Raw genomic sequence first — 22,207 nt, 5'->3', positions numbered from 1 at the left:
GCACTGGTGGACAGCAGGCTGGACATGAGCCAGCAGTGTGCCCAGGTGGCCAAGAAGGCCAATGAAACCTGGCCTGGATTAGGAATGGTGTGACCAGCATGACCAGGGCAGTGATTCTTCACCTGTACTCAGCACTGGCTGGGAAGCACGTCGAGTGCTGTGTCCAGTTCTGGGCCCCCAATTTAGGAAGGACATGGAGGGGCTGGAGCGTGTCCAGAGTAGGGCAAAAAGGCTGATGAGGGATCTGGAACACAAGTGATGAGAGGAGTGGCTGAGGGAGCTGGGGTGACTTATCCTGGAGAAGGCTCAGCAGAACAAGGTGGTGTCAAGGCACAGATTGGACTTGATGATTTCCTAGGTTTTTTTCCAGCCTGGCTGATTCAGTATTTCTCTGAAACCACCCCTGCAGCAGTTGCAGGATGAGCCCTGGGCCTCCTCTTCACAAGGTCCAGCTGCCCAGGTCCCTCAGCTTCTCCACACAGCCCCAGAGCCCATCCTGTCAGTCCTGCAGAGGCTCTCCAGCCCCTCCACACTGTCCAGAACAGGGAGCCCCACACCCAGACACAGCAGCCCAGATGTGACCCCCTGGCCTGTAGTGCCTCTGGCAAGGGAGCAGCGTGAGGTACTGCAGGAGCCTGTAGACAATTCCTGAAGCACTTGTAGGATGATCCTGCTTGCCAAGGGATATTCCCATGGTGCCAGCTCAGGAACTGAAATGGGAAGTGGGGCCGGAGAAAAATGGGAAAATCGGGATGGGCTGTTTGTAGGGGAGGGCACACAGATGGGCAAGAGGCAGAAATGTGGATCAGGAAAGAAGAAAGAAAGTAAAGGTGAATCAAAGGAAATGCTCAGGGCTGTGTGGGGGTGGCTACAAGGCAGCTGTGGCTCTGAGAAACAATATCTGCAGTGGGACTGGAAACTCACAGCTCATGGAACAAATTTTCTGCCTGACTGCAGAGGCCACGACACACCTGAGTGGTTTCCCTGCCGTCCCCCAGCCCTTGCTGGCCCTAGGGACTGATGGCATTTGTGCTCACTCAGCTCCATCTCCCCACAGCAGCACCATGGGGGTGCTGACACCTGCTCTGTGCAGTGCAAACAGGGGCTCCTGAGCCAGTGCTGCCGTGTCTGTGCCTGCAAGGATGCAGCTCAACTGTGTGAGCTGGGGGAGAGGCCAGGGCTGCAGAGGGGGAATGTTGTTGGCAGGTGCATGAGGATGCTCTGTGACGCTGCCCTAGTCTGTCCAGCGCAGTGGGGATGGATCAGCCCCTGCTCTGCTGTTCCTTGCCAGGATCTCCCCCTTGCAGGGCTCTTGCAGAGCACCAGCCATGCTGTTTTCCCCCAGCCTGCCCATGGCCAGCCTGGGGCTGCTCACAGGGGTTTTGTCAGCTCAGCACTGGCCTGGCCAAGTGTTCTGGAGAGAGCCTGACCAAGGAGCCTGGAGCCCCCAGGCCCTGCCCTGAGGTGTCAGCGCTGCCCCAGCAGTGCCCATGGCCTGTCCCTGCTGCAGCCCCAGCACTGCCACCCCCAGGGCTGTGCCTGGCCTCGAGAGCACTCAGGCCCTGCAGCAACACGAGGGGCAGGAGGGCAGCGGGGCAATGGCACGGGGGCAGCACTGGCAACACCAAGTGCTGCTGCTGCTGGGCACAGCTGCTGTGCCAGCACTGATCTGCCCCAGCTCTGCACACAGACGTTGCTGCTGCAGCTCCAGGGAAGGGAACAAAAGGGTCATCTCTGGACAAAACTTTGCTGGGACATCCTTAATTCATTTAAAGCCAACCAGCATAATAGACTCTCATTAAGACAGTCTGCAGCCACAGCAAAGAGGGAGACAAATAAAATGAGAGATGACACAAGTAAACATTTTTCTTTGTGGACATTATTAAAGAAGACAAACAGAAAAAGTTTCTCCAAAATTTAACCAATGAGAACTATCAAATATTACTTTTATTACAAGTAATTTTTAAGATTGGCAAGCAGTTTAATGTTCCTGAAAACATCCAGTTTCAGTCATCAGTCATCCATCCAGTCATCAGTGACCACACTGCAGCCTTGAGCTCCTGGTTCCTCAGGCTGTAGATGAGGGGGTTCAGGGCTGGAGGAACCACTGAGTACAGAACTGACAGGGCCAGATCCAGGGATCGGGAGGAGATGGAGGGGGGCTTTAGGTTGGCAAACATTGCAGTGCTGAGGAACAGGGAGATCACAGCCAGGTGAGGGAGGCAGGTGGAAAAGGCTTTGTGCCATCCCTGCTCAGAGGGGATCCTCAGCACAGCCCTGAAGATCTGCACATAGGAGAAAACAATGAACACAAAACAACCAAATCCTAAACAGACACTAACAGCAAGAAGCCAAATTTCCCTGAGGTAGGATTTGGAGCAGGAGAGCTTGAGGATGTGTGGGATTTCACAGAAGAACTGGCCCAGGGCATTGCCATGGCACAGGGGCAGGGAAAATGTATTGGCTGTGTGCAACAGTGAATAGAGAAAGGCACTGGCCCAGGCAGCTGCTGCCATGTGGGCACAAGCTCTGCTGCCCAGGAGGGTCCCGTAGTGCAGGGGTTTGCAGATGGACACGTAGCGGTCGTAGCACATGATGGTCAGGAGGGAAAGCTCTGCTGAAACGAAAAACACAAAGAAAAAGAGCTGAGTAGCACATCCAGAGTAGGAGATGTTCCTGGTGTCCCAGAGGGAATTGTGCATGGCTTTGGGCACAGTGGTGCAGATGCAGCCCAGGTCAGTGAGGGCCAGGTTGAGCAGGAAGAAGAACATGGGGGTGTGCAGGTGGTGGCCGCAGGCTACGGCGCTGATGATGAGGCCGTTACCCAGGAGGGCAGCCAGGGAGATGCCCAGGAAGAGGCAGAAGTGCAGGAGCTGCAGCTGCCGCGTGTCTGCCAACGGCAGCAGGAGGAAGTGGCTGATGGAGCTGCTGTTGGACATTTCTTCACTCTGGGCATTTTGGACTGTTGAAAGAAGACATTGATACACTGGGACAAATTTTCTTGTGTCAATGCTATGTTTTTTTCTTACTAATGTACTCAAAAATTATTCTCTTTATTTGAAGAAATATCACTTCTTTTTTTTTTTTTTTCTTAATTTTTTTTTTTAGTTTGGCGTTTTGTGGTTAAAATATTGTCCCTTTAACTGAAGGGGCAGAAATCCTCTTTCAGCATCGAACTCAGCCTGAACAATGGGGAGCCCAGAGGGAATACAGTGCTGCCACTCCCAGGGCAGTCACACTTGTTGGTCCCACACAGCTGGCACTCGGTCATTAAACCTCTCTCTATTTCAGTGTGACTGCACTGAAAAGGTGCTGGAAAAATAAGTAGAACTCTTTGAAGGGTCCAGTTTCACAGACAGTTTCTTTGAACCCTTCTCTCTGTCCTAGGCACCAGGAGAGTCAGGGTATCCAGCACTGATGTGGCTTTCTGTTGCCTGGAGCTGTGCCTATTGCAAGCTTTTTCTCTCTGTCCAGGCCTTGTCCCTGCCAGTACTCCAAGAACTCACCACAGCCCTGGGGGCTCAGCTTTGCCCTGCAGACACCTCCCCGTACAGGGCACTGCCCAGGGGCATCTCCCTGCCAGTAGGGCCTTAAGGGCAGCTCACACAAACTGAGATGCTGCAAGCCAAGGTGCTGCTGCTGCTGTCTGTAGGCAGAGGAGGGTGAGGAGGCACTTTGTGATGAAGATGTGAGGCAGATCTGCTGATGCCCAGTGGGACAGTGCAGGAGTCTCAGTGACACACACACACCTGACAGCCCCTTTCCCTTGCCTTGAGGAGAAAGCTGAGAGCAACCCTGGCCATGCAGCACCATCTGCACAGCAGGAGGAATCTGTCCTGATGGGGGTGGCTCCTTCCTCCTCCAACTTCTCCCCACAGTGCATGGGCAGCTGCCAGGCAGGCTGAGAGCTGCCCCTGGCAGGTGGCACATGCCCTGGGCTGGCCAAGAGCCCTGAGGGCTGCAGGAGCTGCTCTGCAGGACAGCCCTCGGCTGCCTCAGCTGCAGCCCCAGCTTCAGTCCTGCAGCTGTCCCTGGTAGCAAGAGCCATCATGCCATGTCTCTCTGACGGTGCCCATGGTAGCCCTGCTCTCCAGCACATCCTCCTCCTCTTTGTCTTTTCCCTCAGAGGAACTGTGAGAGTTCTCCTGACACATCCCCCAGGCTGTGGGCTCTGCTGGGTCCAGGAGGTCCCACCAGGAGCACAGGGGACATTGCCTTGCACCCACAGACTCACCATGTTGAGAGCTGTGAAGATGTTTCCCCAAGTGAAGTCTCAGCTCAATGTCTTCCCACTCCTGATTGCCTTTAGCCTGTCTGTGCCTGGCTCCTGTCCCCTCAGAGCCTGTAAGCAGTGCCCTCAGCCCTGCTGGGCTGAGAGAGAAACTGCTTAACAGCAGAATTGACTTTTTGAAGCTTTTCTTGGTGGCCTGGAGCTCCCACTGTGCCAGAAGCACAGCCCAGCTCAGCAGCACAGACAGCACAAAAAGTTTTATGACCCCCTCAGGGCTTTGGTGTTGTTTACATCAAACTCAGTTCCTGAGAGAGTGTTCAAAAAATTTCTCAAGAACTCAAAGTCAGAGTAAAATCCAAAGTTTCTTGAAGTTTTAATGGATCCCACTGAGGGACATGACTGTGAAACTGTCCCCAGATTCCAGTTAGAGCCTAACACTTAAAGTAATAATGAGAGGTGACAACAAGCTAAGGAAATGTAGTTTAGAAGCTGAGCAAATCTGGATGTGTTTCAGGGATGCAAAGGGCCAAGGGGTGAGCCCCAGCCCCTGGCAAGGCACATCGTGTCCCTCCCTCATTGCTCAGGGCTCTTCCTAGGGCACTGGGCTCCTGGGATGTGCAATACCAATGGCAGGACCATGGGGCGGCCCCTGCCAGACTGCTGAGCAGAGACAAGGAAGCAATGAGGCCCCAGCACAGCAAGGCTCACTTGTCCCCTGCTGGCCACAGGCCCAGGGTCAGCAGCCATGGCCCAAGTGCTGCAGCAGTTGGCTCTGGCAGGGCCTTTCAGCTGCTGCCCATCCCTGTGCCCTCTGCAGCCCAGGCTGTCCTACGGTGTCCATGCCCTGCCCTCTGTCCCTGCAGGCTGTCGTCATCCCCCGGCTGCCCCACCTCACTGTCCCCTTCCTTTGCTGACAGCTCTGAGTTCTTCCTGCCTCTACCTGGACACACAAAGCCTTGGGCTTGATACCAAAAGGATCATTCAATTTTGCTGTGCCTGTAAACTTTAAGCAGAGGAGCAGTGCATTGAAAGACTTCTTTCCCAGCAGAGATGATTTGAAAACCAGAAGACGACCTCTGCCTTAAGGGTGCAGTGATAGAAAAAGTGAGGATAGAAACTGGGAATTTGGGGTGGAGTTTATGGAAATGGGTAAGTTGTAAGTCACAGGTAGCAACTTCATATGGGAAACACACTTTTAGAATCACTTATCCATGTTGGTTAGGTGTTATCCCCTGTTGGATCTCAGGCCTGAATAAATGATGCCCTCTTTAACACCAAATTAGTGTTAAGGAGTCACTTTCTGACACTTTGGAGATTTGCTAATAGTATGGCCTCATGGATCCAAGGAGTCAACTGTGATACTGGTAACTCGCGGAACAAAGGGTCCATTGTGAGACACTCCTGTCCAGGCACTCCGTCCCACTCCTGTAGCTCTGCAGGGGTTTTTTTTTGTAAAAGTTCAGTACCAGGCACTGGGACTTGTCAAACCTCACATTGATGGATTTAGTCCCTGGATCCAGCCTTTCCAGATACCTGTGCACAAATCTCCTACCATACAGCTAATCAACACTACCAGCCAGCTGCAGTTCACCAATATTCCATGAAGTCTTCCCAGTTTCACAATGATCTCCATGATTCCATGAGGACTCCCAGTATCACAATGTGCCTTTGGTTCCATAGGACCCTTTGGTGTCACAAAGTTCCTTTGATCCTTGGGCCCTGCAGTGTCACAATGGCCTTTTGGTCCCAAGGGGCATCATGGTGTCAAACATGTTTCCTTAATTCCAGGAGTCCCTGGAAGCAACACTGCCCCCATGCTTTCATGGGCCTCTGCAGTGTCACAATTACATGAGGTCCTTCTCTGTCACAATTCTCTGCATGGTCCCACAAGGCCCTGCAGTGTCACAGTGGCCTCTTGGTTCCATGAGGCCTCCGAGTGCCACCATGAATTCCTTGGTGCTGCAGTGTCACAATGGAGCCCTGGTTCCAAAAGACCCTGCAGTGTCATGAGGGTCCCTTGGTTCCATGGGGCACTACAGTGTCACAATTGTTCCCTTAGTTCCAAGAGTCCTTGCAGTGGAACAATGTCCTCTTGATTCCATTGGGCCCAGGCTCTCACAAGTGTCTCCTTGGTTCCACAGTGTCACAATGTCCCCTTGGTTCCACAAGGCCCTGCAGTGTCACAGTGGCCTCTGTGGTTCCACGAGGACACAGAGTGTCACAATGGACTCCTTGCTTCCATGTAGCCCCACAGTGTCACAGTGGCCCCTTGGCTCTGTGGTCCCATGTCATACACAGTGTCACCATGGTTCTCTCAGTTCCATGAGGCCCTGCAGTATCACAGTGGCCCCTTGCTTCCCCAGGGCCCTGCAGTGTCACAATCATCACAGGATCACCCAGGCTGGAAAAGACCTTGGAGAACATCAAGTCCAACCTTTGACCCAACACCAGCTTGTCACCCAGACCATGGCAGTCATTGCCAATTCAGTCTATGCTGAAACACTTCCAAGGACAGTGACTCATCCACATCCCTGGGCAGCCCATTCCAATGCCCAATCACACTTTTACTCAAGAATATTTCCTAATGTCCACCCTAAAACTATCCAGGTGCATCTTATGACAGTGTTGTTTTGTCCTTTCACTGTTCCCTGACAGAAGAGCCTCACATTTACCAGTCTGCACCCTCCTGCCAGGGAGTTGTAGAGAGTGATGAGGTCTCACCTGAGCCTCATCTTCTCCAGGATAAACATCCCCAGCTCCCTCAGCTACTTCTCACAGGACTTGTGTTCCACACCCCTCATCAGTCTTGTTGCTCTTCTCTGGACATGGTCTAGCCCCCCCTAAATTGGAGGGCCCAGAACTGGACACAGCACTCAAACTGCAGCCTCACAAGTACTGAGCACAGGGGAAGAATGACTGTCCTGGTCCTGCTGGTCACACCATTCCTGATCCATAGGACTTCCAGGGCTTGGATGAGGGAAATGATGGAAAAGGAGTAGGGACAAAGTGTTATTGATGGTCATTCTTCAAGGATCTTGATTTTCATATTTATTCAGACTGCACTGGAAAGTGCTGGGGGTCAATATCAACTGGATATTGTTGATATCAATGTAGAAACAGGAAAAGACAACAATACAAAACAGTTCTCTCTCCATCATTTCAACAAATTTTATTAACTTTGAATACACTTCTGAAATCTGAATAACTAAACACAAAATAATTGAAAATCTTAATTATTCCCAGGGGCTTTTCTTGTTTGCCTTCTTTGAAAAAATGTTAATCAGTGTTTGTTGCTGAAATCCTGAACTGAAGAGGTCAAGAAAGAAGAGGCCTCTGGAGTTGTAAAATTCATCATCATCTGTTGAGAATTTGCTAGAAAGCCATAGACACAACTGTGGATATGGCTCGGCTGAGGCCTTGTTGGAGGAGAGCACCTCCTGCTAAGTAGTAGCTAGGCCTTGCTCTTAATCAGATTTTGCCGAGCAGTAGTGTTTGCTTTTAAGAGACTTTTGCAAAAGCAATAGAGCTAGCATAATCTGCAGAGTTAGTCGATAAGTAATACATATGTCCATTGTTCAATCAAGGCCCTAATTTCCAGGGAAGCACACAGCTAGCGAAGTATAACCCTGGAACGGATACTATATAGCAATAAGTATAAGAATAAGGGAAGTAGCAGCCAAGACGAGCAGCGAGGTAGCACATATATTTTTTGGCTAGAAATTCAGTATGCGTGATTATCTCACACTTGCAATAACCAATAATAAGAGAAAGTGTACCTAGTAAAAAACAATAAGATTGTACTAATATGAATAATGCTGATTTATGCTGTGTTGGGCCATAAAACTGTCTGGTGCTCTCAATAAAGTTGGATTATGCTTTATCAATCATGTTGATTGTCTGGCTGATCCCCTCGCTATTCCTCCACGAGCAGCTCCGCACCCCCGCAGTGGCGCCCAAACAAGTGGCTTCCGACCCTAAGGGCTTCTACCATAGGGCTCGTTCCACCGCACCGTTGGAGGTAAGTGAGTGGGGAAACTCCAAGTTGCAGTGCTTGGAGGGCAAAGATTCCTGTATGCTGGCATACTGCTGGTTTCCGTGCCTGGGTACTCCACATTCCGGAGGCTCGCCGTCCCGATTACGCTGCCGTACAGCGTTTCACATGACTGTGGTAAAGGCTGCAATGTAAGGTGCGCACGCAAATCAAGTTTTGATTCCTGAGCTGCCCCCTTCATTAGTTTAAAAAAAACTTTAATATAAGGGGACATTAGGGCTAAGCAGACAGGACAAGTGGCTTTTAATTTATTTAAATGCTTTTCAGAAAAGCAAAAGGTGGAAATAGATTATAAGAAGGACTTTGCAAAGTTATTAGACTATGCTAGGGAGAAAGGATTTTTTTATTGATCCTGAGGAGCTTTTTACAGTTGAGGAATGGAAAAAACTAGGAGATTGTTTAGCTTGGGAGATCATTCGGAAAGATAAGATGGCTAAAAGGCTAGTTCAGCCTTGGCAGGCTATATTTAACTCTTTTGAAGCATATCAGGCAGAGAAAAAAAATTGCTGCTGTTGCGTCCATACATTTAGACGGTAAACCTCTTGCTGCAGAGCGAACTGCACAAGCTGGTATGTATGTTTTTGGAGGAAATAATCTTCCAGATCCACCAACTCTGTCACAATTTACAATGCCACAAAAATCTGTTTCTAACGCAGCTGTTCAGTCTCCTTCTTTAGAAGAGCCCTCTGCCTCTCCCACGGACATAATGAAACAGCAAACTGAGCAAGTTTCAGATAAGGAAGTTGAGGAAAAAGCAAAGATAAAAGTAGGAATTGAGGCTAGAAATTGGAATAAAATCATGAGGGAAGTAATAGCAGCTGGGGACCAAAATTTTGTTGCAAAATTGCAGGGAGACTCAATAGTTAAACAGCAGACATTTCCGGTTACATATTCTCCTACTGCAGAAAGCATGCAGGTAACAATAGCTCCCTTGGATTGGAAGTTGTTAATGCAATTACTTAGTACAGTAAATGAGGCAGGAATACACGGGGAGCATACAAAAGAAGTGCTTAATTATATTTGGGGTTCAGGACTATTGTTACAAGAGGACATGAAAAATGTTTTTCAATTAATTATGACACAATCACAGTTTATGCTATGGCAGGCTCATTTTCAAGCTTTATGTGAAGAATCTGCACGTATTGAAAGGGCATCTAATGATCCACTTAGGGGAGTCACAATGGACAGATTTGTGGGAATAGGTCAATTTGCTAGGATAGACGCCCAAGCATTGTTGGGCCCAGATATTGTAAAGGAGGCAATGAGATTAGCTAGGGCTGCATATGATTTAGTTAGAACTGAGAGAGGAGAATTACCATCCTATATGCATATTAGACAAGGTCCACAGGAGCCATTTTCTAGTTTTGTGGACAAGCTTACTGCTGCAATAGAGAGAGCGGGAGTACCTCAATATATGCAGGGGCCACAGCTTAAGGAATGTGTTATACAAAATAGCAATGCACAAGTAAGATCGATAATAGCTACATTATCAGGTGATTGGACTGTAGTGGATTTGTTAGATCGTATGAGTAAAATTCCACAAGGAACTCAAGCTATGTTAGTTGAGGCTGTTAAGGATTTAACATTAACTCTAAAAGGCAGGCAGTCTCAGGATCAAGCTTTTGCTGTTGCTGCACTTGAGCCATTAAAGCCACATAAATTTCAGACTGCTAACAAGTCTCACTCCAATGTGAGGTGTTTTCAATGTGGGCGGAATGGCCACATATGAAGAGACTGTCAAACTACAAATGTTTGGTGCTGTATCTGTCAGCGTAACTCACATTCCACAGACGAGCGTGAGGGGATGCAGCGCGAAGACACCAACTGCGTACCAAGTCACCCAAGTACCTCCAGTAGCCCCTCCTTGTTCCCTGCCTGCAAACGCCAGCCAGCCACTGCAACAGGTTCCTTGCTCCCTGCTGGTGAACTTCAGCCAGACACAAAGAGGGAGCCTCGGCCTGGACTTGGCAACCGCAATAGACATTGTACTTAAAGACTCTAAACCTTTAAAGGTTCCTACTGGGGTTTGTGGACCTTTAATTTTAAATGGACAATCTTACGGAGCTTTATAATTGGGACGATCTTCAACTATTTTACAGGGACTAACTGTTGAGCCTGGAGTTATCGATGTGGATTATACAGGTGAAATTATGATTTTGGTTCCTACACATTTTCCTCCTAGCAGTATTCCTGCAGGAAGCCGCATAGCACAGTTGATTCCACAACAGCAGCTGATTAAGGAGGCCCAAGGACCACTGCGAGGAACTGGTGGATTTGGATTTACAGGAGGTTTGGTATTACTTACTCTTACAATGGATCAGCGCCCTGTTGTGGAGGCTATATTACGTTCTGCTCAACAGGAAAGGCGACTTCGAGCCTTATTGGATACAGGTGCTGACATTACCATTGTTGCTAAGCGTCATTGGCCATCTGATTGGCCACTGCAAAATCATCTAGAGGCAGTTGAAGGGGTTGGACATGGATTTTACAAAAATTGGCTACAATTATCTCTGAAAGAGCTGTTTCTTGGAGAGTGGAGGATGTACCCATTGACATTACTATTTTACAGGGAAAAGATCACCTCATGGGTGCTCTCACACAGCTCACACCGGATCATCAGACGCTTGTTTTGGAATGGCTTTTTACATCTGTGCAACCTAGGACGCAAGGACCTGCTGAGGTACAATATAGGAGTAGAGGTAACGTGTGTGTTATTGCTCCCACAGGACCCATTTGGGTACCAAGCAAATGGATTTGTCTAGTGATTGATGATGGAGGCTGCACCTCCTCCACCTCAGACACAGGAGGAAGAGGAACAAGAGGAGAGAGAGCGACTGAGGGATCATCTGGCAGTACAACCCTTAGTCCAACAACTCGAGAGTCTTCTGAAGAGGAACATTAAGTGGTCAACTCTTTCTGATTTGGAAGAGTTTGCTATTTACCAATCTTCATTATTGGCTGATCAAATTGGACTAGGAAAGAGACAATGTTTAAGCTGCAATAAAAAATGTATGAGAAGTGCATGGGTATTGATAAAATGTGGTAGATGTAAGGAAAAGTGTTGGTTACATCAAACACACTTATGGCAACCTGTGTGTCCTGTTTGTACTGAAAAGCTGCAACATACTAATTGGCAGCGAGAGGCTTTGGCATTAATTGACACTCATTTTTCCTCAGGAGGTGAACAACGTGATCGCCGGCAACCTTCTCTTTTAACTGTAGGGTATGTTGTTGAAAATTGTAAGAACAGGTATTGATTTTTAGTATGTTGGCATCTCTTGTTTGCTATCCAACAGATAGAGTGGTTTGCTGCTACAGTAGTACTAAAATCTGTCTGTTCTCGGGATATCCCAGATATTACACGTCACTGTTGTATACAAGAACATCAATGGGATGATGTTACTAAGGGCATCTTCAGCCTAGATCTAGGCATGGTAATCTTAGAGATGCTAATTGCTTCCTTCATCCTGACTGAAGCAAGGATACCAACACAACCCAAAACTAATGTGTGGGTTACCCTGGCAAATAAGACTGGGCAAGATGCAATATGCCTGTCTTTATCAACACCAGGTAATCCTTTTTCTACATGCTTGGTTGGTATCCCACTTGATTCCTGGCCATGTCCTGATGCACTTTCAGTCTGTATTTTGGGACTTATAGGTTCCATATTTAAAGCATGCATTTTTAGATGTTTGTTCCTTGCATTTTTCAATGTTTGCAGAAAAGCATGACACGCATAGCAGTCTGTCATGAATCATGCTTTTCTTCTACAAAATAAAAGAGGGGGAATTGTTGAGAATTGGTTAGAAAGCCATGGACACAACTGTGGATATGGCTCGGCTGAGGCCTTGTTGCAGGAGAGCACCTCCTGCTAAGTAGTAGCTAGGCCTTGCTCTTAAGCAGATTTTGCTGAGCAACAGTGTTTGCTTTTAAGACACTTTTGCAAAAGCAATAGAGCTAGCATAATCTGCAGAGTTAGTCGATAAGTAATACATATGTCCATTGTTCAATCAAGGCCTTAACTTCCAGGGAAGCACGTAGCAAGCGAGGTATAACCCTGGAACGGATACTATATAGCAATAAGTGTAAGAATAAGGGAAGTAGCAGCCAAGACGAGCACCGAGGTAGCACGTAAACTTTTTGGCTAGAAATTCAGTAGGCGTGATTATCTCATACTCGCAATAACCAATAATAAGAGAAGGCGTACATAAACCAGTAAGACTGTACTAATATGAATCATACTGATTTATGCTATTTTGGGCTATAAAACTGTCTGATGCTCTCAATAAAGTTGGATTATGCTTTATCAATCACGTTGATTGTCTGACTGATCCCTTTGCTATTTCTCCACAAGCGGCTCCGCACCCACGCACACCAGAATCAAGGGGCCATTAGGACATCATGGGGCCTCCCAGAACCAAGGGACCATTGTGACACCATGGAGCCTGACTGGACCACGGTGCCGTTGTGACACCGTAGGGCCTCATGGCACCAAGGTGCCATTTTGAACACTGTGGGGTCTAAAAGGGCCAAGGGGACCATTTTATGCCCTATGGCATAATGGCATAAGGGTGTATTGTGACACCATCGGGCCTAACAGAACGATGGGGCTGTTGTGACACTATGGGAACTCATTACACCAAGGGGCCATTGTAAAAACATGGGACCTCATGGAACCAAGGGTCATTTGTGACGCCATGGTGCTTAATAGTACGAAGGGGCCACTGTGACTACATCAGGCCTCATGGAACGAAGGGGCCATTTTGACACCACAGGGCCTCATAGCACCAAGGGACCATTTTGAACACCATGGGAGCTCATAGACCAACCGGGCCAATTTGAACACCATACAGACAAATAGAAACAAGGGGACATTTTGACATCATGGAACCTTGTAAAACCAAAATGCCCTTGTGACACCAATGGACCTCAAAAACCAAAAGGGAATTATGACACCGTCGGGCCTATGAGAACCAAGGAGTCATTGTGGCACCATGGGTCCTAAGAGAAAAAAAGTGGTGTTGTAGCACCATGGGGCCTAACAGAACCAAGTGGCTGTTGTGATACCATTATGTTGCATGGTACCAATGGTCCTTTTGACACCATAGGGTCTGACAGAACTAAGGGGCCATAATCACATCATAGTGTGCACCAGAACCGAGGGTCCATTGTGACACCATGTGACTTCATGGAACCAAGGGTCCATTGTGACACCATAGGTCCTCAGAAAACCAAGGGGTCATTGTGACACCTGGGGCCTAATAGACCCAAGGGTGTATTGTGACACCATGGGGCCTAACAGAGCCAAAGGGCCATTGTGACACCGTGAAGGCTCATAGAACCAATGGTCCATTGAGACGACATGAGATCTCATGGTATCAATAGGTCATTGTGATACCATGGGGTCTCATAGATCCCAGGTTCCATTGCGTCACTATGGGACCTCATGGAACCAAGCGGCCATTTTGACATCATGGAGCCTCATGGAACAATGGTCTATGATGACACCATGGGGCCATACAGAACCAAGGTGCCAGTGTGACACCTTGGAACTTAACAAAACTAAGGAGCCATTTTGACATCATGGGCCTCATAAAACCAAGGGGTCAATGTGACACCATGGGACCTCACAGAACCATGGGTCCGTTGTGGCACCATCTGGTATGTCTGATCAAATTGGTCATTTTGACAACATGGACCCAAACAGAACCAAATTGCCATTGTGACACGAAGCAGGCTCATGGAACCAATGGCCCATTTTGAACACCATGGGAGCTCATGGAACCAAGGGGCAATTATTAACACCATGGGGCCTAACAGAACCAAGGGGCCATTGTGACACATGGGGGCTCATAGAAGCAAGGGGCCCTTGTAACACCTAGAAACACATAGAACCTCATGGAATCAAGTGGCCATTGTGACACTTTGGTGCCTCATACAACCAAGGGGCCATTCTGGAACCATGGGGCCTCTGAGAACCAAGGGGTGATGTAGACAACATGGAAACTAATGAAACCAAGGGCCATTGTTACACCATGAGGTCTAAGAGAAGCAAGGGGCCATGGTGTTACCTTGGGGCCTAAAAAAATCATGGGGCCATTTTGACATCATGGAGTCTCGTGGAACCACAATGCCATTGTGACACCAATGGACCACAAAAACCAAAGGGGAATTGGTACACCCCGGGGCCTAAGAGAACCAAGGTGCCATTGTAGCACCACGGATAGTAACAGATAAAAATAGTCATTATGGCAGCATGGGGAAGGAGACATTGTGATACCTTGAGACCTAACAGAACCAAGGGACCATTGTGACACCATGAGGCCTAACAGAACTCAGTGGCCATTGTGACATCATGGGCCCCAACAGAACCAAGGGGCCACTCTGACCCCATAGGACCCAACGGAACCAAGGATGCTACTGAGGAATCTCGTGTGAACATTAATAAAACCAAGAATCTGCTCCAGTTGAGCACCTCTCCCCAGGTGTCCTGGGGTGACGTTACGATGCTTTGTATCCCCAATTGTGTGTGCTGTTCATTTCTGGAATTATGTTTGGTGCTTTCAGAATTGATTCTGAAAGTGAAGGTTTGTTTTGTCTAGTTAGCGGGTGCCCCTCCACCATCGTCTGGGCTTAGGGAGGCTCACTGGCTTTGCTTTCACTTTGCTGGCTTGGCTTGGCTCGCTGTCTTTGCTTTTGCTTTTTCCTTATTAGTTCGTTTAGCTAGGCAGCCCAATTTCCTTCTCTGGACTGTTTTCTTTGCTTTCCTTCTTCTCTTTTCCTGAATACCATCTGAACCTGTTCCGTACCAGGACCTAGGAACATCGAGGAGCCCCTGGAGTCTGCATTTTCATGATAAGCATTCAGCCCTCCCTGGCGCCAGAGACTTTCTGAGTTTGTTCATCCTCTCAGACTGGTGAAAGAGTTTCTTTTGTCATCTGTGGCTGTTTTTTTCTTGTATTGGGGAGTGGTGTTTTTTTTTTTTTTTTTTTTTTTTTTTGCTAAATAAATAGGTTTTATCCACTTTTCTCTGAGGAAATTCTTCCTGAACCTGGTGGGGGGGGCTGGGTTTTTTGGGGGGGGGGCCTCCTTCCAGAAGTTTTCCTCTTAATTTGTCCTAAATCAGGACACCAGGGTTCTACAGGTCCTGCAGGATTCTGCTCCATCACAGGCTTCCTGTTTGGTTCATAGCCTCCTTTGGGAATAGATCTTACTGCAGAGCAGGATCCAGCATTGGATGCAGTGAATCCCTGCTGCATTCTGGGCCTCCATGGGCTGCAAGTGGATCTCTGCTGCATCATGAGATACGTGAGCCAGTCCCCCTCCCCATGTGTCGCTGCATGATTAGGGCAGGGAAATTTGGGAAGACCAGAATTCCTGTGTCCTCCAGTTACACAGTTGTGGAATACTGAGTGTTTCGGAGTAGCTACTGCCCATTCTGGTGTTGTGTCACCAACTGAACCAGTCCAGCAGTTCAATCTTAGGTCAAGCTCCCATATTGACAGATCTTTTCTTGATGCCCTCTGGCTCTCATCCATAATTTCCTATATACTTGACCTAAGCATTCTTTTCCAGGCAACAATCTTAAAATGCTGGAAATAAGATTTTAAAGTTTTATAATAGAATAATATATATATAAAACAAGTAGAACTTTTAGAACAAGAGTTTGTCCTTTTGGCCTTCTTCTTCATAAGTCTAAGTAATATTTCATAGTTAAATAAAAAGTCTGCATTACAAGACACAAATTGTTAGTTATTAAGTTAAAAGTAAAAATAATTTAAGCATAATTTCTTAATTAAGCAATTTATCCTTAAAATCCTTGTAAAAAAAAAAGTCTTCATTTTAAATTGTTTAACTTAAAGTACTGTAAACTCACCTTTGGTAAAACTAGAATAGAATAAAAAGTAATAAACATCTAAATCCAAACAAAAAATAAAATCTCACACATTTAATCCCAACCCTAACAAAAAATCCCCCCCACAAGCATTAATTTATCATCCAAACATTGGGCAAGTCTTTGCAATCTTCGGGCCTAGATATTGCAATGAGTCCCATCAATTTTGGGATACCCAGACTCCATCTTCATGCTGGAGTGCCGGATGGCATCACATGTGCACGGTGTTAGGCATTGCCGTCCTTGACAGTTGATCAAATTGGAGGTCAGGGGATTCAAGGAGCCCTGCTTTTGCATCCGTTTGGTCTGCCAAGTATCTTAGTCTAGGGATGGTGTATATGTTTTGGGTTATGTCAGTTTTCTGAAGAGGTTTTCATGTGAAGATGTATGCTCTGACACATATTACTCACCAAGCTGGTGACATGGCAGTCCACTTCCCTTTGCTGCAGAGCACGTAGAAAGTGCTGGTGGTCAAAAGCCTTAGCCAATATCCATGAATACAACACCCAGCAGCCTGTGTTCTCTTCTGGCAGATAAATTATTTTTTGCTGGAGTATCAATTTTTCAGAGCATCCCGCTGCTTCATAAAGCCTCTTTGCCTGGCTTGAGGGAGCATGCCTCAGTTAACCTTGCTGATCTTATTCTGGAGAACAGTCTTAACAAGATGGAACCAATCGTGATCATTCATGGTTTCTTATAAATAGATATGATAATAGATTTCTTTTCCAGGTTAAGTATGGTGGCCCATCCACCTGGGCCAAATTGGTAAATTTATCTCAAATATGGGCAGTGGGCCAACAAGTATGATTGAAAGAATTGTATTGCTCCCACATGTCCTACCCATCTGTCCAGCGATGTGTTCAGAGCCCTATTTTATTTTCGGATGAACAGAAAATCCATTCGAGCTTTGGTCCACAAAATTATGTACACATAACAAGGGGAAGAGCAGGTCTCTGATGCCTCCTGGGCCCAGGACTGTCTTCTCTTGCCTCATCTAGAGAGACCTAGGTCCACACAGCAGAAGAGTTTTGTCCACACCACTTGCCTCGCACTCCTATAAGAAATCCCAAAAATTCCACATGTCTGCTGGATTTGTCAGATCTTGAGTTAGTCCTGTGAAGGCACTGGTATTTCCTGACCTTCTCATTGGCAGCAAACTTTCAAACTGAGGAGTTGGTGTGCTTGTTACATGACTGTCATGTTCACCATGAATGCCTTTCTTCCTTTAACAAGTCCAAATCTGGCTTGTATAAACTTGTTGTCATCACCTGCTTGAAACCAGTCCAATTCTTCTTTTTTGACTTCACAGCTCACAGTTTGTGGTCTCGTTGTGCCTGTATGCCTGGTGTTTTGAGTATTGGGGACAGCTCCCTATAATATGGGGCTGATGTTTCATTATCACACCACAATAGTATCAAGTTTCCACAAGTACCCCTGGCCAGGATCTCTCTCTGGGCAGACATTGACTCTCAACTGTAGTGCAGTTACCAATTTCTCTATGAGGTGTGCTTCTGGTTACCACCAATTACTGATATTACTCATTTTCAAACTTCTCAATACCATGGCCTTGGATAAGATTAATGATATGGATATGATATGAATATGATATGATAATGATATGATATGAGATGGATATACATCAATGCTTTGGGATACTTGCCAACCCCTCCCAGTTTCCCCAAAGTAGTTTACATGTTCCAAGAACTGTTTAGCATGGCTCCTCCTCGGGTTTGCCTTTTTAGAGCCTGCACATTCTTGGCTGTGGTTTTAGTCTGTTCTTATTATCACCTCCAGCCTGGGCTTCGGTCCATACTTGGTGCTGATTGTAGCAGGGGATTTCATCACCTCTCCATTGGAATCCCAACCAAGCATGCAGTTCAATTCCCACAAGCATGACTATATCAGCTAGTTCATACTATGTTTAAGTTTCGTTTAATAGCAGAAATAAAAACTATATCTTTATAGAAAAATGCTATAACATTATACATACAGCATGCATTTAATAGTTACAAAAACCAATATAATAATACGGATTTATATCATGCTGGACATTTTCCAGCCCATTCCCAGCTCAAAGCAGAGGGAAGAAGAAAAGGAAAGAGGCGGCCCTGACAGAATCCCAGAACGATGGTGATGAAGGGGCCCAGCAGGGTGAGACACCTCAAGCCCAGTGAAGGTGCAAATGAGACCACAGGAGCACAACCTACGAATTTGATTGAACATGGATTTGATTGAACTGGAAATGTGAGGTAGAGAAATAGGAAAGAGAGAAAAAGAAAGAGGGAAGAGTTGAGGCTGGGACTGGGCAGCTGCTGGGAAGAGCCACAGAGCACAGCGCCTTTCACCAGCACGGCCAGAGCCCAAACTGAACAATTTGCTCAGTGGTGACTCCCCAGAGAGTGGCATGAAAAATGTGTTCCTCTTTGTGTTGATTTAAAAAGGTGTAATACAAGAAAATAAGAGACAAATAGTAAAGTAAAAGGTTACAATGGTTGGGAGTTTGGTATTTGGTTAAGAATACACTTTTTTGAGGTATTTTTTGAATTTATTAGCTTCTTGTATATTATAGATTTACTTATTTTCAAACTGTTTTATAAATTACATTTTATAATTTAGGATTTGTTTTAAGGTTATTTTATGAGTTTGGTTTTTAAGAGCATTTGGGTTTTGTTGTGTTTTAATTTATTTTTTTTAATAAGTTTTGATTTGTGGCTTTTAGTTTTTAGAGACAGTGGTTGGAATGGTATATTAGCAATAGGTTTTCTATTGAGTGTTATTTAATTAAGTAAGTAGTTTCTTTATTACAAATACTCTTTATTAACCTATGTTACTTTTAAAGAAAACTATATTTAAAAAATTATTTTAACACTACACATACAGTATTTCTCCGAATATTCAGGAGAAGCCAATGCCATAACATGTGTTTGTAGCAGGCAGAGCCGCAGCGCCCAGCGCTCCCCACTCCCACCCCACCTGCGCCCCCCCTCGCATCCAGCGACCCCCGGGAGCGGAACTGGGGCTCGGGGGGAGGGGACGGCACGGACGGATCTGCACTGGGGGCCCGAGCCCCCTGCCCAGCCCTGTGAAGCGCGGAAAAACTCTCTATACCGCACAAAATAAGGTATAAGAGTAGGTATGTATTTATTCAGCGCTCAGGGGGATAACTCCTCCAAAACTACGTACACCTTTGGCGACCTGCACCTCTCTTTTTATTCTCTACAAACTACTACGGCACAATACACCTAATACATATTAATTGCCTGTCCCGATTCATATTAAAATTAGCTACATGCCTGTTTCTGCTCCACACTGCTCCTTGGGAAAAGGGAAACAGTGTTCCTCTCAGTTGAACTTTTCATCTTGTCTCCTTGCACATATTCTTTTTACTCCTTTGCCCATCTTCTGGACTTTGATACCAGTTTTCCTGGGTTCAGGGATCTGCAGAATCCCCCTTATCCTGTGGTGCCTTTGTCCTTGCATCCTGTTCGCCCACCCCAGCTCTTTATCTTATCCTGCAGCCTTGCTCTCCCCTGTTCTTGTAAGCACCGTAAATTCCAGCAAACATAGGGTTTTGTCACCCCTTCTAGTCCAAGCATTTCTCGATGCTCGATTCCTAACTCTCAGTTGCTCTGTCTCCCCTGCAGGCTCAGGGGGTGCTGCCCCCTCCCCAACAGCCGCTGCTGCGGCGGCCGTGGGGCACAGGGGGTGGCAAAGGGGGGTCCGGGATGCGAGCGGAGGAGCAGCTGGAGGAAGAGGAGAGAGGGGCGGGGAGGAGGAGGAAGGGAGGAGAGAGGAAGGGAGGAGAGAGAAGGGAGGCAGAGCAGGAGGAGCAGGAGGAGCAGCAGGCGCAGGCGGAGAATCGCGGTGCTGCAGGGCGAGCCCGCTGAGCCCGCAGCTCCGCTGGCCCCGGCAGCATCGCATTCCTGCATCCCGCGGGTGAGCGCGGAGGGGAAGCTCGGCCCGGGGCTATCGCGGCAGCTCCGGCACGGCTGGTTGGGTTTTGGATTCTTGGGGGATGGGGGTGGTGTTTGTGCCTCGCAGATTCGGGAATCGAGTCCCAAATGTATTTGGGTGTCCTGGGAGAGGTATTGTTTTATTGATGTGAGGAGGGGATGTTTCTGGCTCTTGCAGGAATCCAAAGCTGAGCCGTAAATGCTCCTTGGGGGGATTTGGAGGGGCCCACGTGGCGATGGCCCGGTCCCGGCGGGGCGGGACATCGGTTTTGGGGATCCCGGGAGAGGCGGGGGATGAAAGGCGGGAGCCCCGGCGTGGGGAGAGGGGCGACAGCAGAGCTGGGGGACCCCCGGCAGCCTGGAGGGGAGGTGGAGCCGGGAGATGAGTGGGGTGCGGGCCCCCCGAGCCTGGAAGGGCTGGCAGGGAAGGGGGAAGCCCTGAGTGCCGGGAGTGGGGGGATGCTGGAGAGGGGGACCCTGGGACCTGAGTCAGGATCAGGGCAGGATGAGCCCTGGGACCCACAAAACTCCCTCAGCGTGCCTGAGCAGGAGCCAGGAGAGGGGAATCCCCAGGAGCCACGGGTCCCCATCAGCTCTGAGAACAGGAACCCCCATAACCACAAAGTGAAGACAGTGTGAACAGGGATCTCTGGGAGAGTGTTTTTGGGCTCCTTCGTGATTTTTGGAGGTTTTTATGGACACCAGAGCCCGGGCATTTCAGAGGTGCAGTCAGGCAGCAGGACCTTCAAAGCCATAACAATCATTTTTCCCCCAAACCAAGATTTTCCATTCCCAAGTCTTATCCAGGTGGAGGAAAAGGCTGTGAGGAACAGGAAGATGCCCCCGGACAGCCAGGCAGGTGAGGAGGAAGTCACTGCCCCTTTCCCCCTGTCCTGCTAGGGAGGATGGGGCACTCCTTCTCCTTCCCTCTGGCACAGAGTCAAATCCCATCCTCTCCTTGTCCTTTCCCCCCAGAGCCAGGAGCTGAGGACGGAGACCAGGGGGACAAATCCCCTCAGCAGAACCTCGTGGAAGAGGCCGTTTGCAGCGGCTCCACAGTGCAGGAATAACAGGGAGGAAAAGCGCGGAGATCCGCATAAAAAGGGGCTGCAAACGCAGATCATGGGGATCCGAGGAGGAAAGACCCAGCCTGGGCCTGGCAGGCAGCCAGAGATGTGGCCAGAGCTCTGATCTGAGGTCCGTGAGCAGCTTCATGATGGCAAAAGCCCCTTCAGGTTTGGAATGTGGGAAGAGTTCTGCACGAGCTTCAGTTAAACGGCACCAGATGATCCACACTGGGGAGAAGCCCTATGAGTGTGGGAAATGTGGGAAGGGATTCAGAGACACGTCAGATCTGATCAGGCACCAGACAGTGCACACTGGGGAACGGCCTATGAGTGTGGGGAATGTGGGAAGGATTCAAGCAGCTCCAGTTTGATCTCCACCAGAGGACCACACTGGGGAACAGCCCTATGAGTGTGGGAATGTGGGAAGGATTCAACAGCTCTTTGATCGCCACCAGAGGATCCACACTGGGCAGGCCCTATGAGTGTGGGAATGTGGGAACTTCACAGAGTCCGTTTGATCGCCACCAAGGATCCATACGGAACGGCCCTATGTGTGTGGGAATGTGGGAAAGGCTTCCGCAACACTGGAATCTCCACCAGAGATGCACAGGGGAAGCCCTAGTGTGGGAATGTGGAAGAGCTTCAGCGTGAGGTCCAGTTTGATCCGCCACCAGAGGATCCACACTGGGGAACGGCCCTAGTGTGGGGAATGTGGGAAGGGCTGCCGTGATACCTCCGAACTTGTGCAACACCTGACAGTGCACACTGGGGAACGGCCCTACAACTGTGGGGAATGTGGGAAGAGCTTCAGGCACAGATCCCACCTGATTGTCCACCAGAGGATCCACACGGGGGAGAAGCCCTATGAGTGTCTTGAGTGTTAGAAGAGCTTTCAGAGGAGATGCAGTCTGCTAAAGCATCAGCAGATTCACATAGAGGAGAGGAGAGGCCCTTCTGCTGCCCTGACTGTGGAAGGGCTTTAAGAAAAACTCCACCCTTGTCACCCACCAG

General features: G+C 48.1%; 2 protein-coding genes across 2 annotated transcripts in view; one reads left to right on the top strand and one right to left on the bottom strand.

The window, feature by feature from the left end:
* LOC306815427 (class I histocompatibility antigen, F10 alpha chain-like) overlaps positions 1-22,207 on the top strand; it is a 235,813-nt gene that overhangs the window by 78,913 nt on the left and 134,693 nt on the right. The gene's annotated exons all lie outside the window — the stretch shown is intronic.
* On the bottom strand, positions 2,007-2,983 carry LOC306815417 (olfactory receptor 14I1-like; the record flags this gene model as incomplete). The annotated part of the gene is made up of 1 exon (XM_079331980.1): positions 2,007-2,983. The coding sequence occupies exon 1, from the start codon at positions 2,937-2,939 to the stop codon at positions 2,007-2,009; it is 933 nt and encodes a 310-aa protein (XP_079188106.1). The 5' UTR covers positions 2,940-2,983.

The sequence above is a fragment of the Erithacus rubecula genome, assembly GCF_903797595.1.
Source record: "Erithacus rubecula genome assembly, contig: scaffold_132_arrow_ctg1, whole genome shotgun sequence".
NCBI lineage: Eukaryota > Metazoa > Chordata > Aves > Passeriformes > Muscicapidae > Erithacus > Erithacus rubecula.
This window is presented reverse-complemented; position numbering and strand designations above follow the sequence as displayed.